This window comes from Nansenia antarctica, assembly GCF_963989245.1.
Source record: "Nansenia antarctica genome assembly, chromosome: 3".
Taxonomy (NCBI): Eukaryota; Metazoa; Chordata; class Actinopteri; order Argentiniformes; family Microstomatidae; genus Nansenia; species Nansenia antarctica.
The window spans coordinates 43,096,844-43,116,974 of record NC_137688.1 but is presented as its reverse complement, the minus strand read 5'-3'; the positions used below and the strand labels follow the sequence as shown (position 1 = coordinate 43,116,974).

Sequence of the window (20,131 nt, the reverse complement as noted above, 5' to 3'; positions counted from 1 at the left end):
TCAGGGTTGTACAAAGTCTGCCCTATCTCCCCCTGTTGTTTTTTGTAGGGCAGCAACATAGAAATAGCTACAGTAGCTACTCTGATATGCCAACTAACTGATCCTTCAGACATGTGCTTGAGTCTGTAGTTTCACAAAGGGGACTGAATCTGTGTGTGTGTGTGTGTGTGTGTGTGTGTGTGTGTGTGTGTGTGTGTGCGCGCGTGTGTGCGTGCGCGCATGTGTTTGGGCATACAAGTATGTGTTTCTGCTGAGCTTTCTCCTTTGATATTCTTTGTGGTTTCTCATACAGTGCGCCTATCCTTCAGTGAAGTCCAAACCATCCTGTTGTGTCTATACGGGCTCCTCAGAGAAAAACAGAAGCATAGGTGCATTGCCTCAAAAACAGAAGAATGATTGCCATCCATATTTTTATTTTAAACTCCAGCCAAGAAAGTTCTGGTGCTTTGAATCTTTTCCTTCATAGTTCAGACTCAAATTGTATGCAAATGACGAGCGTTGCTTTTCTTGTGCTTCTCGTAAACTGAGGTTCTCCTAGGTGACCAGACCATAACACGCGACTCCTCCCCTGCCGCTCACTGATCTCTCAGCTTCACTCCCTGGAAAGGGATTAGGACAGGTCTTTGAGTTCCTATGTAAATCTCTGTGCCTTCTCTCACTCGATTTTGAATTCTGATTTACATACAGAATCCCACCTTGTCGTTCAACGCCGTTTTAGCAGGTGTGGATTTGGATGCTAGACCAAGACCTTCTGAGTGTGAGAAAAAAACTGATCTCTGGTATAACATTGCGCAGTGTTGGAGTCTGAATGTCAATTCAGTCATTGCACAAGGTGAATTGGAACTAAATTGGAAGTTGCCTATTGTTGAACTGACCATACTGTACCTCTGAGATTGTGATAAAACTTCTAGCTCAATGCTTTTGTTCATGGCCCATTGTGTGAGTATGATGCAGCTGTATAACGATTTCAGTGAAACTCACAACATTGTCTGTCCCATTGAGCTCCATTAATTTAGACACTTGTTTTCGCTATGTAAGGACAATATTGACAGGGGCTGTGAAGCCTATGCCTCTGCCTACTACATATAGTATCATTTGAAAGGTTTCTCAACCTGCTTTTATGAAAGTCAAAAGAATTAGGAAAAACTGTCCAAACTCTTGTTCAAATGAAAAGCATAGGAAATAATCTATGTGAATATCAGTGTAATATTTATTCAGTGTGTAATTTATGTACTCTGTAACAATGTTTTTTTTATGTAATGACAAAGCATTTATTTAAATAAAGTTATGTATTCAATTATGTAAAAATATGTTATGCGTTTCATCAGTTCTATGGTATGCTATAATACATACTCTACTCATCCATACCTCATCCATACTCTATACACCTGCTGGCCGACAATGTGCCCATTGCCATATGCATCCACTTAAACAAATGAGAAATCATTTCCTTACATACAAAGCAATGTCCGGCCACCAACCCTCAACCAACCTTAAATCATATGCAAACATACAATATACAATCTGTTTTACATGTTGTTGCTTTTGGAGTTGATGTAAGAAGCATAGAGAACCAGGACATACAGGATCAAAATGCACAAGGGATTTCCCAAATCTTTTTTCTAACAAATACCATAGTAGACATTTACGGCAGACTGCACCTTTCAATCAATCAAATAAGAAAGCATGCACAAATGAACACACAAGCAACTTAAGATGAAGAAATCATCCATTTAATTATGTACTGCATCTTATAACAATGTTTACCTTTTCTCAAAATACATTCTAAACTCATATTCTTGTTCTTAATAACAATGAACTTAAATGTTTATTTGTGTTTCTAACCAGAATAAATGATCTATAACTGCTTATCCTACAGTGAACTTAAGACATACGGGTATTCCAAAGGCTATGTAGTACAGTACCATCTGAAAGCATACAGCATGACATGGTTATAAAAACAGTAGGATAGGTAAAGTACACCATCAAACATCGCAATGTATTTACTTCCCTAAAAAGTAAGACAGTGAAAGCATGGCACTCTGCCTTTTTGTTTTGTTTTTTGCTCAACATAATCTCCTTTCATACTTGTAAAATCAGATTTTTGGTTTGAACACAGAAGTAAACCTATAAAAAAAAAAACTAACAAACCCTAACAAAAACTATCTGTTGAGGTTTATTGTCTGTTTAATCCTGTTGGTTTGGCTTTCAAGCCAACACAAAGTGGTGTTTAAACCTTATGATACTGCTGAGAATGGGCAGTCTTAACACCAAATAAAACTATACACACACACAAACACACGCACATACAGAAGTAGCTTACTTAAGTGTTTAGAATACTGTTTCCTCTGGCTCTTTAAAGACTTGGGCCGATTGAGGGTGAATCAGGGCCGTACTATATTTGGGGTGAGGCAGGGGGTTCCATTTCTGGTCCTCCAGAAGGGTACTGGCTGCAGTTGGGGTCACCCCTTACGGTGGGGGCTGATGGAATAAGACGACCAGTGTAGGGGTTGACACACCAGCACTCACCCCTCTGACCGTGCAGAGACATCTTACACTGAATGAAAGAACATCTGTTTGTTAGTGTGTGTGTGTGTGTGTGTGTGTGTGTGTGTGTGTGTGTGTGTGTGTGTGTGTGTGTGTGTGTGTGTGTGTGTGCGTGCGTGACTAAATGTGTTTGTTAAAAAATATAATTACAATGATCATATAACAGTACACCAGTAACTACATCAATATTACACATGCAATTACTGCACCACTGAATTTAAAATGCGATTCAATGCAACGCAATGTCACTTAGAGCTCTGACCTGTTTGAGGTTATACTGCCCCCTCTTGTCACAGTTGGGGATGTGCAAGGCGTACAGATCCTCCAGTGGGCCTCGGTTGTCTCTGAAGGGCATCTTGGATATCCGCTCCAGCACCTGGTCCAGCTCCTGCTGACACTGACTCTGCACAGACACAACAGTGTTACCAGGACAACAGTGTTACCAGGACTTGTGTTCAGATGCTTTTAGAGCTGAGGTTTCACGTTAGCATTTATTTTGTATTTGACCCAAAGTCAACAAACATGTTCTTGCAAGCAAATCATGCAGCAAAAAGGTAAAACCTTTGTACTGTATCTATCCACCAGGTCACTACCGCGCAAGCCTATTTGAGCGTTTCACCTATTCAAGTGCACACCTTTTTTAGAAACCACTGAGTGCAGTGCAGGGTCATCAGAGCAGTTTTCAACCCATTTGAAACCCCATATGACAAAGAATGAAAAGCCAATTACTCACCTACATTTCTAGCCTATTTCTTTTGTTGTTGTTTGATTTGACCATCAACACATTTTACATAGGCATAATTACACAGATATATTGATCTGTGCATGCTACTGTACTGTACATTCACACAGGACAACATATTGAAGGTAAAATCCTGATTGTTACCCTCAAGGCTAGGAAGTAATCACTCCCGAAATGAATAGAAGTAGAGCATTAAACTCTGAATAATGAAAGAAGATTTGTCCATCTGGGAATCTGCATAGAAAAAGATAGATAGATTTATAATTCAAATGGTTTAACGCTATAAAGCTTAACATCCAAGACACTCTTAAATATGCAATATAGCTGACACTTTTATCCAAAGCATGAGTGCATACATTTTTCAGTATGGTCCCAGCGGTAACTCATGTGGAAAAGCGTTAACAGCCTTTAATTAACGGTTAAATTAATGAATGTACAATTCTGCCAACAACGCATAGCTGCAAGGTTATCCTTGGCCAGGGTGCCCGACATGGATTTATATTTGGGGCTTTTATCTTTCAGACTATCAATTTTAACTAATCTTGTCTATATGTGACAGGGTCTGGTGAAAAAGGCATTTATCACAGATTATGAAAGGGCAGACTATAAGCTTTCAAATGATGTGTCATACATTGAAATCAGAAAACAAGTTGAAGAAGTTATGCGTATTTGAATGTTGGTACAAGTCAAATCAACTAAGAGAGAAAATGCTTCAAAAGTTTCACACTTTCCACAGGCAGGTAATGGGTACAATAGCTGGTTAACTTCACCCCCAAGCACTCCCCCAGAGAAAGAGAGAAAAGAAGAGAAAACAAAATGGCAATATTTATAAAAGGAAACAATAAGGAAAGATACAATTGAGCAATACAATAATAGAATAGTAAAAAATAATAATGCTGTGTCCGTGTCTATGCATTTATCATTATAGTCCATAATGCATCTAATGGGACTTTGGTGGAGGGCATGTGATGTTTCGTGCCTCATCAGAACAGAATTCTCTGATCTTATCAAAAAGATAACTCTGCCTGGACTATAATGACATAGTTTTGTTTTCATCATTCTCTCTATCTTTCACTCACACACACACACACACACACACACACACACACACACACACACACACACACACACACACACACACACACACACACTCCCCTTTGCTTCTCCACACAGACTGGACACGGAGGAATAGATCCACTGAGCATTCTTTATACAGTATATGAAAAGCGGTGATTTAGCTAATATTATTATTATTATTAATAATAATTAGTTTGAAGAGAGAGAGAATCATGTTTTGCACTTTTGATCTTTTGCCAGGTGCACCAAATACAATTATTATTGAGTTTGTCGATGGGACTACTGTATAGTCGTTGCAAGGCGAGAGGGCTATGTAGATTTGAGTGTCAGCCACATAGTTGTGGTAGACAATTTTGTTCTTTTTTAAGATGATTAAGATGATTAAGAAGCCCTGTTAAGCCTCATTATGTAATAACTGCACATTATGTAATAAAATCCCAAAATGTGTTATTTCTTGATAAAAAGTCACTTTTAATATGTAATAACACCGCATTATGTAATAACCTGCACATTATGTAATAAATCGCCTGAACGCAAAATGTAATAACCTTAGCCTCATTATGTAATAAATGTATTACATATTGTGCAGGTTATTACAAAATGCGGCGGTTGCACTTTTTTGTAACACAATTGAAAAAATTGAAATGTAATAAATATATTTGACCATGAAAAGACCATGAAAAGCATTGAAAAGCACATTTCCAGAATTGCATGTTGTGTTGAAACTAAATAGTATTTCTATCGACCACTTATATGCTGATTTGGTTGCTTTCTACTCAAATTATGAAGCCCCCAATGGCAATTTGCTTGTTTAGGAGACATTCTGAAGACCCGATAACTCATTCCTTCAGGGGATCATATTATTGTTATAAAAATGCCTTGTCTGGCAATTAACATTATGCAACTTTTCAAAGCATTTAAACGTACTGAGTGCGCTGCGGTGCTTGTTACTTCTTTTAAAAAAAAAAAAAAAAAAATCATAGCCAGGGCTGAAAGTGGATTGAAATTCTTGCAGGTAGCCTAACTATACTACAATACAAAGAAGTAGAGTCCGCACACTGCTAGTAGACTGCTCCCAGTAGATTCATTTTGATGTTTAAGTCATACAAGACCTCCAGAAAAGGTATATAGCCTACTATACTATACTATATACTATATTATATATACTATACTATATACTATACTATACTACCCCAACCTTCATTGCTTCATACTGTTCTCCTCCCGCCCCCATGCCAGCTTCATGCATCCTGAACACACATATCCATTTTGAATGCCTGCATGGTGTAGAAATTAGAAACACTTGACAATGTGTATAGAACATTATTTATTGAAATACTGTAACTTAACAAAACTTAACAAGTGTCCTTTATGGCCAAAACATTTACCAATACTGAACAATGAAATGGTTTCTCTCCTGTGTGAACTTTCAGGTGTCTTTTCAAGTCTCCTTTATTAGTCCAGTCAATCTAACTCAAAAAAAGGCCCAACCCAGGAGAAATTGCAATAGTAATGTTTCATAGTTTTTATTGTTCCTAATACCCTCCTGCATCATATATTAAAAGTCTTACTTGATTAATGTATTGGATCATACTTTTTTCAAGGTCAAAAGAGGTTAAACAATGTTTTAGAGTGACGCCATCTGGGTAAAATGGTGTTAATATTGGAGGGCCTATGTATACCTATCCAACATTTTTGGTGTCTTTTCCTATGTTTTGGGGGTCAATCTTTCCAATAAAACACTTTTTCAGAGGATATTCTTAAGTCTTATACCTGTATTAGGGGTACAACTACCCCAACACCCACTTATTTGCCAAATGTGACGCCAGACAATGTTTTCATCAATCAGTTGCCTACATAAACTCTCAGTGTTTTACATATTCTGAAACTACAGATTGTAAGCTTTCAAATGACGTGTCATACATTGAAATTGGACAGAAATTGAAGATGACACAAGTATTTGAATGTTGGTACACCTCAAACACAGAATGGGAGAAAAGTCACAACAAACGCTGCTAACAGCTAGCGGCTAAGAATGGCACATAGCTACGAACATCTAACTGCATTTTTATAACATCACAACATGCTGAGAGAACATCAACATGCTAAAAACACATAACTACACATAATTAGATGATCACACATAGTGATGCTCCGATCTGATCGGCGCCGATCGGTATCGGCCGATATGGCCTTGATCGGTTTTGATCGGAGTTCTCAAAACGGCCGATCAAACACGACCGATCAGTTTACAAAATGGCGTCGCCAGTCTGGAAATATTACACAGTGTCGGAAAGAGACAACAAATATGCCGTTTGTAATGTCTGCTCAAAAGAAATACCTCGCGGAGGGACGCACGCAAGGTCTTTCAATACCACGAATATCATACGGCATTTGCTGCGTTCGTCGATTCGCTCAGAGAGCGCCGAAGCGCACACTGGGCTCGACGTCATAAAGGGACCGAGTGCTTTGATTGGACGAGAGGCGTTCCACGAGTGCTGGTCAGAGTTCCAGCGCGACTTCACGAGCGTAGTGTAGGTAGTGGTTCGTCGATTCGCTCAGAGAGCGCCGAAGCGCACACTGGGCTCGACGTCATAAAGGGACCGAGTGCTTTGATTGGACGAGAGGCGTTCCACGAGTGCTGGTCAGAGTTCCAGCGCGACTTCACGAGCGTAGTGTAGGTAGTGTTCAGCGACGTCATGTGACCCCGCGAGCAGGAAGTCACTTGGCCCATAGCAACAACTATTAGCGCGTGAGTTTTAGGTCTTCCTCTGTGCACAAGTGTAGATAGCGAGCGACTTTTCAGCAGCAGGACATATTTTAGATGATAAGAGGAACAGGCTGAGTGCCAAAAACGCTGAGATGCTTGTATTTCTCAAGGCTAATCTGCCAGTGATGCTGGTTAATCAGAAGTAAGGTTTGAGTCTGAAATCTCCTTAGGTGCAATGTTTTGTTTTTTTGTTTTATTGATTATTGCTGACTTGCTGTCTTATCTCCTCCTAAATATGACTTGAAACTGACTGACTTGAAACAGTATTTTATATTTGGCTATAGCCTGTTTATGTTGCAGTTTAGTTTGGGTATGTTTATTGTTCCTCAGGAAAGCTACAGTAAAAGCAAGTTCTCTAAGAGCCCCTAGTTCCTCTCATTCGAGTGGAATGTTGCACATTTGATGTGACAGTGTACATTTTATTTATTATGATTTTTATTTTCACATTTTATTTGTTTTTCCTGAAGTAAGCTACAGGTGGTTGTGAATTCAATAAAACAGATGGTCGTCAATTCATGATACTTTCTCATTTCCTAATTTCATTTGAATACTTAATATACAATGTCAATGGTGTTAAGAATAATTAAAAACATAAATAATGCTACACAATAAATAGAATGCTTCAATTGCCATTTTCGACGCTGTGATCGGTGATCGGTGATATCGGATCGGCAGATCACTGATTCCAGTGATCGGTGATCGGCACCAAAAACCCTGATCGGAGCATCTCTAATCACACAGTCCTTGCTTTTGAACACGAACAAAAAAGAGAGTATAGGCCAATGCACACGGCGTGCGATTTTGTCGCACGACAACATTTGATTCTCAATTCACACCACCGAAGTGTGTGGGTGTGAATGGAGAATCGAATGTTGTCGTGCGACAAAATCGCATCGCACGCCGTGTGCATTGTCTCATTCAAAACAATGGAATTGAATTTGGCGGTGCGACAAAATTGCCGCCGTGTGCATTGGCCTTATGTTGACAAGTCAAGTCTCCCTTACCAGTAGCCTAAGGCAGAGGAGAACAGTGAATTCAATCCACACGTTATAAGTATTTAGTGATCGTTAAACTTTATTAGGCCTATATTGAGTGGGTACTTTAAAACTTAAAGTTGAGTGTTATGAGAAAAAAAAATAAATATATATATATATTGTTGACACAATAAGTTTCACTTTAATTTTCTGTGACTAGTTTATCCCTAGACTGGCTTGCGTCACAAATGTTCCTTATCATGTGTCACGCCCCACCCCCATCCTGTGAAAGATATTATTGGTCCCCCACAATATATCACTGTAAACACAACAATCTAGTTGACAGTCTGTATCACCTTGGGTTTGGCTGAAGTGCTGCAGTAGCTGAGAAACTTGAGGTACATGGATTCACACCTGGGCACTTCATGCAATATGTTGCTGATAATGCTGACCATAATATCTGAACAATTGATGGCCATGGAACGTTCTATGGCATGGGAATTATTGTATGCATCACCCGCAGAATTGAACAAGCTTCCATCATTCCACGTATCAAGTTGACAGCAAAGGACCTAACAGATGTCGGACGCATTAACATTGTTCCATATGTACAGAAGTCTGGGGGCCTAGTGTACACACCAAATACGGTGCCCAAAATGCTCGAGGGAAAAGCAGTTGCCAGGGCCATACAAGGTCATTTCCTGGTTGATGGAGCACTGAACACCCTACTGGCAGCGAAAACTTTTCATGTCAAACTGCCTGTCCCAAACAAAGCAAACTATCCTGTGGACTCAGAGGATGTGTCAGAGTTGACTCAAGATGGTACCGTTGCTGATGACAGCGAGGACACAGTTTCTGATCAGCCAGATGGAGAATCCACAGACCATGCCAAAGTACCAGAGGAACTAGCAGAAGCCTCAGATCTGTATGACAGTGTTATGGCTGCCACCGCAACCGGGACAAATGCAAGTGCACTACTCCAGATCATAGCTCAGCATTTGGGGGCAGAGAAGACAACCATGGTAAATGACCGGCAGCAGCATTGTGGCTACAGTACATGGAGATGATCGACCTAGTCTGTGCATTCATTGGATCGGAGAGAACTGGAAATTGGGATCAGCACCTTGATACCCTGACAGTCAGACATGATGCCATTCAAGGCTGCCTCCGGACATAACTTGTATGTAAAATCATTGACCATATACCTCCAGAAAATGCACCAACTAGAAGACACACATCCCCAAGTTTACAAACGATTTCAGGAAGATGGTCTGCAAGTTGTTCGTAGATCAAATGAATACTGGGCCGGACTATTCCCCGACCTTGTAATAGAACAAGCCCGCATGCGAAGTATGAAAACAACCGGAGGACTGACACAGGGAAGGAGTATGTCTGAAACACAACGTTTGGTCTGGGTTCTTTCCAACCCTGCAACATCTGAAATCAACAATGCAATGAAAGAAGTGACAGGGGTAAACTATGAAACTAGTGAACAGCACAAGGACCTTTCTGCATCAAGACAGGCACGAGACAACGCTGACACTATCAAAATACTTCAATTGTTGGAGTCACAAAATCCGTTTGCCGGGTATGAACACCTTCAGTACCTAATCACTGGTGTGACAGCCCATAATGCGGTGAATGTGGACCATTCAAAAGAAGTTGGTAGAAGGGTCTTAAAAGACATGGTAGGGAAAAAGGTGACAGAATATACCTTCAAGAGGAAAGCACATGCAGTCACCATGGATTCCAAATCCACAGTCAAACTGAACAAAGAAGAAGTTGTCCATATTGATCATCAAGTTACAGGTTGTTTGCAACAACATCTTATTCGCGCATGCCATGCTTGGCTGTGATACAACATCCAGACTCTTTGGGGTTGGGAAAGGGGTATCTCTGTGTCTGGTTAGCGAAAACGACTCATTCAGAGTACAGGCCAGCATTTTTCAAAAACAATCTGCTACCAAGGAAGAAATTGCTGCTGCAGGGGAAAGGGCAATGCACTAATATACCAATATACTAATATTAATCTACAAAGGTGCCGAAATGGATTCTCTCAATGACCTGTGAGAGAAAATTATTATATGTAATAAGCTACATTTAAGAATCAAACATCATCTTGGGTTGAATGTCTGCAGCAGGCTGTAGAAGATGATTTCCTGTTGTCACACAATAGAACCAGTTTCTCTACTTGAAGCTTGACATGGGCTAAGACAATAGACACATTTACATGATTACAAAGACCTGATTGCCCTACCATCTAGAGCAGTTTCGGACCTTTGTGTTGCCCCAGACCCAGTACTCTAAGACCAGACTGAACCAGTTGTGGCCATTGTGTTCCGTTTTCACCTTTGTTTCCCCTGGGAGAAAGTGGGGGCCGCTTCCCCCCTAGCCTTCATCATAATCATCTTCATCAAATGTACAAGTCCACACCCATTGCTCATGATTGGTCTAAACCTCACCTGAGGGCGGACCCCTTACCTGAAGATACCTGTTTGTATAAATACTGAGATGAAATGAATGATCTTTACTTTGACGAGGAACTTTCACTGTCAAGACTTGTCTGACGTGCTTGTAAACTTCCTCCTTCTGCAGAAGAATATTAAATATCTTTTCTTATACATCTTGAAACTAAACAGGCTGCCATTATTGAATAATTTACTCTAACAAGTCTGTAATGTCTTATCACAAACAGGGTGCCAGGCCCGACAGAGAACCACCAAACGACCATCGACGACAGTGTTCCAGTTTCAACAGCCCGGACCACCGAGCCTTCAAATCAGAGCATGGCCGTTTCAAGGAGGAAAGACACATAGTATCATGAGAGATTTTGCTTCGAGGATGAATTACTCTGATTGTTGGATCTGTCAACAGATACCTGTGAGTCCAGCCAGGGTCCAAAGTGTGGACACCTGTACTAGTGAAGATGCTGGTGAAATGCCTGCATCATGTATTCGATAGTGCTAAAGACCACTCCCCAGACCATGTCCAACATGGAAGGAGACAGACGACTGCCTGAACCTCAATGACACTGACAGACAACGACCGATTAGGAAGAGATTGAAGATGCAAGAATCAAGAAGGCGTCGGTCGTTTGGATTTTTTTTTTTTTTTTTTTTTTTGTCTTATGTATGATGTACTGTGCTTAATTTTAAGCTTGGTTGTTAATTTTAGGATTTTTGGGTTGTGATGAATTTTTATTATTCTTTCTCCAAAAATGTTTTGAACCATATTTTTCAAATTGTTCTTGTTTTAAGAGTTTACATCTTAAAAAAGTGTGGAATGTGAGAGAAAATTATTATATGTAATAAGCTACATTTAAGAATCAAACATCATCTTGGGTTGAATGTCTGCAGCAGGCTGTAGAAGATGATTTCCTGTTGTCACACAATAGAACCAGTTTCTCTACTTGAAGCTTGACATGGGCTAAGACAATAGACACATTTACATGATTACAAAGTAGGGATGGACGGTTTTTCGGTTAAACCGAAAACCGGGGTTTCTAAAATTAGAAACGTTTTTTTATCAAAACCGTCTGAAACCGTTTTTTTTTTTTTAGAAGAATAAAATAGAAGAAGAATAAAACTGGAACATGTTTGTCGTGTGTGAAAATAAAAATGATACAGTCTGAATCTGCCGCACAATGAGTGAGAGGTTTGGTCAGTTGTGAAGAATAACTGAGGATTAATATCTAATTGGGATTATATTTAAGGGTAACGAATCACTCTATGGGAAAGATAGTTGCCTTCAGTTATTGGTAGATAGGAAAGTTTTTTTACAATTACTCGCTTACATTTAATAAGATCATTTTCGCTGCTCTCTGTAAAGCGCATTGGGTCACTTTTGTGAGAAATGCGCTATAGAAATAAAATGTGATTTGATTTGATATCAATCAATCAATCAAACTTTATTTATGTTCTATAGCACAAATCATGCATTGAATGTAACTCCAAGTGCAGTATTTACTAAACCACAATATAATAAAACAAGAGCTATACGGATCAAGAGTGTTTGTGCACAGCGCCACTGTGTGTGAAGGCGCTACTGAAAGTGATGACAGAACGCATGTCTCAGAAGATACGCGGTCACTTAGTGACGCAAAGGTAGTTCTGTATTTATCTCTATCTGTATTAGTACATTTATTTTGAAAGCTCTATTTTGACAGCTCTACCATGGGCACTTTTATTTTGATGGGGCATTCTTTGTTGATTGACTTACGACAGTTCAGGACGAGTCAGTCTCGCGGCATGTGGTTTTTATGAAAATCTTTAAGTATGTTCACTGCATAATTCTAAGTCTAATATTTCAGTGATTATTGAGCAGTATTCAAATATTTAAATACATTGAGCAGCAGCTGAAACTTTGTCTAAGAACCAAGATATTGAGAAAGCAGTTCATTCAATGAAGACGCTGTTCCAAGAGATGATCTTCCGTGCAGGCGTGCACCCTGGATCAGCGGAGCTGGTGTGTTAAGTGTTCATGTGTTTTCATGTATGGTGTAGCTTACAAAAGTCTGCCTTTCCACTTATATTTGTGAAACTAAGTAGCCTAAATGTGTTGCGACTGTGCTTACGGTGTTTTAATGGTGTTCGACATGAGTGTATTGTAGCAGTAGGGCTCAATTATTTGAAATTGGCGCCCTTTTTTAAAAAAAAATTATTTATTTTTTACCTTTTCGGTTAACCGGAAAACCGCGGTTTTAGTCTTTGACGGTTTTTCGGTTTCAATAATTGGAAACCGTCCATCCCTATTACAAAGACCTGATTGAAATCATTGACCATATACCTCCAGAAAATGCACCAACTAGAAGACACACATCCCCAAGTTTACAAACGATTTCAGGAAGATGGTCTGCAAGTTGTTCGTAGATCAAATGAATACTGGGCCGGACTATTCCCCGACCTTGTAATAGAACAAGCCCGCATGCGAAGTATGAAAACAACCGGAGGACTGACACAGGGAAGGAGTATGTCTGAAACACAACGTTTGGTCTGGGTTCTTTCCAACCCTGCAACATCTGAAATCAACAATGCAATGAAAGAAGTGACAGGGGTAAACTATGAAACTAGTGAACAGCACAAGGACCTTTCTGCATCAAGACAGGCACGAGACAATGCTGACACTATCAAAATACTTCAATTGTTGGAGTCACAAAATCCGTTTGCCGGGTATGAACACCTTCAGTACCTAATCACTGGTGTGACAGCCCATAATGCGGTGAATGTGGACCATTCAAAAGAAGTTGGTAGAAGGGTCTTAAAAGACATGGTAGGGAAAAAGGTGACAGAATATACCTTCAAGAGGAAAGCACATGCAGTCACCATGGATTCCAAATCCACAGTCAAACTGAACAAAGAAGAAGTTGTCCATATTGATCATCAAGTTACAGGTTGTTTGCAACAACATCTTATTCGCGCATGCCATGCTTGGCTGTGATACAACATCCAGACTCTTTGGGGTTGGGAAAGGGGTATCTCTGTGTCTGGTTAGCGAAAACGACTCATTCAGAGTACAGGCCAGCATTTTTCAAAAACAATCTGCTACCAAGGAAGAAATTGCTGCTGCAGGGGAAAGGGCAATGCACTAATATACCAATATACTAATATTAATCTACAAAGGTGCCGAAATGGATTCTCTCAATGACCTGTGAGAGAAAATTATTATATGTAATAAGCTACATTTAAGAATCAAACATCATCTTGGGTTGAATGTCTGCAGCAGGCTGTAGAAGATGATTTCCTGTTGTCACACAATAGAACCAGTTTCTCTACTTGAAGCTTGACATGGGCTAAGACAATAGACACATTTACATGATTACAAAGACCTGATTGCCCTACCATCTAGAGCAGTTTCGGACCTTTGTGTTGCCCCAGACCCAGTACTCTAAGACCAGACTGAACCAGTTGTGGCCATTGTGTTCCGTTTTCACCTTTGTTTCCCCTGGGAGAAAGTGGGGGCCGCTTCCCCCCTAGCCTTCATCATAATCATCTTCATCAAATGTACAAGTCCACACCCATTGCTCATGATTGGTCTAAACCTCACCTGAGGGCGGACCCCTTACCTGAAGATACCTGTTTGTATAAATACTGAGATGAAATGAATGATCTTTACTTTGACGAGGAACTTTCACTGTCAAGACTTGTCTGACGTGCTTGTAAACTTCCTCCTTCTGCAGAAGAATATTAAATATCTTTTCTTATACATCTTGAAACGAAACAGGCTGCCATTATTGAATAATTTACTCTAACAGACCTCAGGCTGAAAAGTTTCTATACTAAAGTGACTGACAGCAAAACGTCTATCCACCCTTGCAACTTGCCACCAACATGGTCGTCTGCCATGCTTCACAGCTTCAGAGTGTACCATCAGGTTCAGGAATGGATGGGAAACTCGCTACCACCAGAGGAATGGGGCTGGAGGATCCAAGACTCATGCCTCATTCCCATCCATTCCGACCAGGACCCTGCTCCTCAATACTTGTTGGAGCTTGTGCGCTGTAATTGCAAGTCAGGTTGTGGCACTATGCGCTGCAAATGCCGTTGTCAAGGACTTGATTGCTCTGTAGCCTGTTCAGAATGCAGAGGTGTATGCGCGAATATGTCGGCACAACATTTGGATGAGGACATGGAGTGAAGGTTACATGTAGGCCTACAGTAAAGGCATATTTCAAGCTTGGTCTAAAAACTGTTTTTAATAGGTTTATAGGTTTATATGGTTTATTTCTCATTTAAGGGTTTAATCTGTATATGATATGCAACATGGTTTTCATGGAAAAACATTAACATTTCTGTATGTTCAGAAATGTCAATGATAATAAATGTGTTATAAACTAATTTGATTGACTTTGTTTGAATAAAATAAAATAAAACTATAAAATAAAATAAAATAAAACTATATAATTTTGGGTTAAGGGTACCCCCAAGGGGGTAATGGCCGTTTTCTCAAAAATAGTTTTTTCTCATACTCTGAGCCAGAAATCTCCACTTCAGTAGCACTTACATACACCAAACTTTCCAGTTATTCCTATCTACATTCCGAGGGGTTTGTTAATATATCATTCATAGCCTGATTTATGTAACATTTACTCCTAAAAACATGGCAAAATGTTATAGAGGACCTTGACTCTAATATGACAACAAGATGAAACAAGAATTTTTAACCTGGCTTTATCCAATGTTCAGATTTCTGATTTTGAATGTTATGCAAATTAGCACATATTTCATTAGATAATGCCTAATTTGCATATTTAAACATAATATTTCAGAAAACTTGTAATACAAAAAATGTTAGTCTTAATGTAAGTGATTAACTGGTGAAGTTTCATGGTGATATCTATTAGTATTTTTTTTTATCCTATTAACTGGCTGTGTTGCGCCTGGCACAAAAACCCACATTTTCGACCCCTGAATTTACCGTGATCCAATAAATATTAAGACTAAGACTTTTAATATGTTATTTGGTTGTCCCTAGGGATCACAAAAAAACGTGAATGATTACTATTGCAATTTCCCCTGGGTTAAACCACATATTGACTGGACTATATGGCCAAAACATTTACCACAGAACAATTTACCACTGAACAATGACATGGTTTCTCTCCTGTGTGAACTTTCGGGTATCTTTTCAAGTCTCCTTTATGGACAAAACATTTACCACAGAACAATTTACCACTGAACAATTAAATGGTTTCTCCCCTGTTAGGGCTTTCACACCGGCAGTTCCGAACGCCGGTTCACGTTCGCGTTCGGAAACCTCCGAACGTTGGCGCTGTCTGGCGAACGATACACTGGTATGAACGCGGGCTCGTTCGCCAGACAGCGCCAACGTTCGGAGGTTTCCAAACGCGAACCGGCGTTCGGAACTGCCGGTGTGAAAGCCCTATGAGTGAACTTTCAGGTGTCTTTTCAAGTCTCCTTTATAATGGCCATTTACCAGTACCACAGAACAATTTACCACTGAACAATTAAATGGTTTCTCCGCTGTGTGAACTTTCCCCCCCCCCCCAATTGTACTTCGCCATTTCCCACTGCCAAAGTTGTCACAGTCATTGCTGCTCTGTTGATCTGGGGAGAGTTGTGGACTAGCACAATGCTCTGTTGGTCTGGGGAGAGTTGTGGACTAGCACAATGCTCTGTTGATCTGGGGAGAGTTGTGGACTAGCACAATGCTCTGTTGATCTGGGGAGAGTTGTGGACTAGCACAATGCTCTGTTGATCTGGGGAGAGTTGTGGACTAGCACAATGCTCTGTTGATCTGGGGAGAGTTGTGGACTAGCACAATGCTCTGTTGATCTGGGGAGAGTTGTGGACTAGCACAATGCTCTGTTGATCTGGGGAGAGTTGTGGACTAGCACAATGCTCTGTTGATCTGGGGAGAGTTGTGGACTAGCACAATGCTCTGTTGATCTGGGGAGAGTTGTGGACTAGCACAATGCTCTGTTGATCTGGGGAGAGTTGTGGACTAGCACAATGCTCTGTTGATCTGGGGAGAGTTGTGGACTAGCACAATGCTCTGTTGATCTGGGGAGAGTTGTGGACTAGCACAATGCTCTGTTGATCTGGGGAGAGTTGTGGACTAGCACAATGCTCTGTTGATCTGGGGAGAGTTGTGGACTAGCACAATGCTCTGTTGATCTGGGGAGAGTTGTGGACTAGCACAATGCTCTGTTGATCTGGGGAGAGTTGTGGACTAGCACAATGCTCTGTTGATCTGGGGAGAGTTGTGGACTAGCACAATGCTCTGTTGATCTGGGGAGAGGTGTGGACTAGCACAATGCTCTGTTGATCTGGGGAGAGTTGTGGACTAGCACAATGCTTCCTCAGATACACGTGAAGTTGCCAGCCACTTATTTTCACCTGGCAGTGAGGTGTCTCACCAGGTGTACTTAGCACGTGTGGAGGAACATGCTATTCCCCCCCAGTTCCCCTCTGACCAGAGGAGACACTGGTGTAGCAACCAGGACACATGCCCTTAATCCATCTTAATTGTCCCTGTATGGACGGAGGTAACACAAGATGTGAACCTGCAACCCTCGTATAGGCAATCTACCACTGCACTATTTCTCCCAAAATATGTCCTTGATTTGAAATTTACCATAGCCCACATATGTAAGGATGAGCCAGGCCGTCCACCACTTTGTATTTTGGCTGAATAGCTCCCTCAGTCTCATTGCAAGACCACTACCACGTCCAGCAGCATTGTAGAGCCTCCTCATACTAATGGCACTGTCATTGTCAATATCCAAGTCAAGGCGTTCAACTAAAGATTCCCTGATGTAAATTTGAGGATGGAACTCTGACGCATATTCTTTAAAAAGTTGAGACACTCTGTTGAACACCCCAAGCATCGACAAGTCTGCAGCAAGAGTCAACTGCACGATAACTGATAGCAATTCTGCTGGCAGGAAGGGCATGTCACGGTTTCCATCTGGTATGGTTTTGTCCAGTGTTGGTTCATCTTGTTCATACTGGTTTGACTCACTCTCATATCTTTCTCCCTCAGTTTCCTGGATTTCAACCTGTTCATATTGGTTTGAGTCACTCTCATATCTTTCTCCCTCAGTTTCCTGGATATTTTCAGTGAAATAAGAGACTAACTCAGCTGACTCCTCCAGACTTAAGTAATGTTCTCCGTGTCCCTCAGCAATGTGTCCAAGGACCAAAGACGGCAAACTCTCATTGTATGTAATAGCCGGAGATATACTAGTGGAGGCATCAGGTCCCAGTGTGGAGACAATGAGAAATTGAACATTGAAAATCTCAGTAGCCCTTTGTAGTGTAATGTGATCACCATAGGTCCCACATCGTGACATACTATCCAAGTATATATCCCAGGCATTGTCATCAACATAGTGTGCTAAAGGTGTTCCATGTCTAGTAAATGGATTAGACCTGAGATCTTGAACAATTTCATCCCTTAAAGATGCTGGTGATCTGAATATGTTGAGTGTGGCCAGCTGATCAGCCATGGCAGTGAACTGGCAATTTCCATCTGGTGGTGGGTCAAGACGTACATGCAGCTCCAAAGATTCATAGTCCTCCAGTCTGTCTGCATGTGTGTACTCAAGCAAAAGTGGATGCGGTTGCACAGACCTTGAAGATTTGGAGCGTATTTTCTCTTGCTGTCGTGTTGTACTTGTCACATCAGACACAAAGAACCATTTTTCTTGCATCTTGGGGTCTCCAGGAAATGTAAACTGAACTTTGTATTTTGAAAGATTTACATTCCGTTTCACAACTCTACCAGGCAATACCCGATACCTTTTTGAAACTCGATGGGCAACATCTTTCACCCTGACCAAGACAGCATCATTAACATGATACACAGATGGTGGATTTTGTTTAGATGCACGCCGGATCATCTGCTTACTACAGTGCTCAGTGGCTTTCTGCGCCCTTTTCCTCAGTCTGTGTCGTTTCTTTTCAAACTCACATCGCTCTTTCTGGGACGGTAAAATAGTTTGTGGCTTGTTCACAGATTTGTTACGGACATTGGATGGAAAACCTACCAAGGGATGTATTACCCTATTACTTTTTCTCCCATAGTATACTTCAAATGGAGTCATCCAGTTTAAAACTTCCTTGGGGTCCTCATTTAGCACACTGGAATAAGCTGGCAATTGCTTAACCCAGTTAACTCCGCTCGGCTGACAATTCACAAGATCAAACATCATCTTTTTCCTTAGGACTCTGTGGGACCTCTCTACCTTTCCTTGGCTTTGGGGATGGTATGGTGAACTCTGAATTATTCTGACTTGCATTGATTCCATCAGCTTGCGAACTGCACCTTTTAATTCTCTTCCTTGATCATGTTGCAAAACTTGAGGTGGGCCATGTACAGAATAGATATCACCAAGATGTTTTGCAATCTCTGAGCTGTCTTTACCCTTTAATGGACTCAGCCAGGTGTATCGACTGAAGACATCAACAACAGTGAGTATGTATCGATATGTGAAAGGGCCAGCAATTTTCCATTTCCCCATTTCAAGGAGGTCAATCTGATGCCGGCCCTGTACTTCTTTGGCCATAATGGACTTCGGAATCGGTTTATTTCCAAATCTAGCCTTGTGGAGTTGGTACCGTTCTGAGCTGTCCAGGGTTCTTTGAATCTTTTTTTCACTCATTCCAGAGTACTGCTCATTTAGCCGCTTATTCAGCTTCCTTGCACCTGATCCCTTGGTAGCATCCAGGCCTTCTTCTACCATGGCATCAACTCTAGACATCAAAATGACTGGTTTCCCGGCACACAATAATGTCTGTCCATCCTGGCTTAGAGAATACAGATCTCTATTCCGCCACAGCCTCATGAGAGCATTTTGTTGCATTCTTGTACGTTTGGCGACAGGAACATTGAACTCTCCCTTTAGTTTCTTAACTATGACCTTGTAGACATCCTCACACATTGATTGGTGTTGTCCAACTCCCATACATAAGACCCAAAGGCACCAGGTCACAATAATGGTTACTTGCAGACCTTGAGAGAAAAATAAAATAATTGAATAGTTGAAAAGTGAATAGGCCTGGTATATTTGATCTAAAATGGTTAAAAAACGTACCGTATTCTCCGGACTATAAGTCACGCTTTTTTTCATAGTTTTACATTGCCGTCTACAGCCGCCAGAGGGCGCTCTGGGCTTGTCACAACTATATGCTGCTCCTGTACCACTGAACAATTAACTGAAACATTAACGGGAGCTTGGTGAACTTGTTTACTGGTAACTTGCTTGTTGGACTAGCTGGTTTGTTATGTTAATTTAGCCTATTCAGCCTCCCAGGTATGTTCTTTATGCTATTGTGTAGCTGAATAACTGTTAATGTGGCTTGTTATGTTAATTTAGCCTATTCAGCCTGTTGTTCTGTGTGCTATTGTGTAGTTGAATAACTTGCTTTTCCAGATTAAATGTCTGTTCTTGGTCTTGGATTTTGTGAAATACATTTCTAAATAAATGCAACTTATAGTCCAGTGCGATTTATATGTGTTTTTTTCTTCATGATGCATTTCTTAGTGGTGCGATTTATACTC

General features: G+C 40.7%; 1 protein-coding gene across 1 annotated transcript in view; it reads right to left on the bottom strand.

Annotated features, from left to right (window-relative positions):
- Positions 1-723: 723 nt before the first annotated feature.
- The window catches only part of igfbp2a (insulin-like growth factor binding protein 2a), a 30,092-nt gene continuing 10,684 nt past the window's right edge, over positions 724-20,131 (bottom strand). The window contains exons 3-4 of the mRNA XM_080525310.1: positions 2,810-2,950; positions 724-2,557 (exon numbers count right to left, since the gene is read on the bottom strand). Coding sequence (XP_080381436.1) covers positions 2,396-2,557; positions 2,810-2,950 — 303 coding nt within the window. The 3' untranslated portion in view covers positions 724-2,395. The remainder of the gene's footprint in view (positions 2,558-2,809; positions 2,951-20,131) is intronic.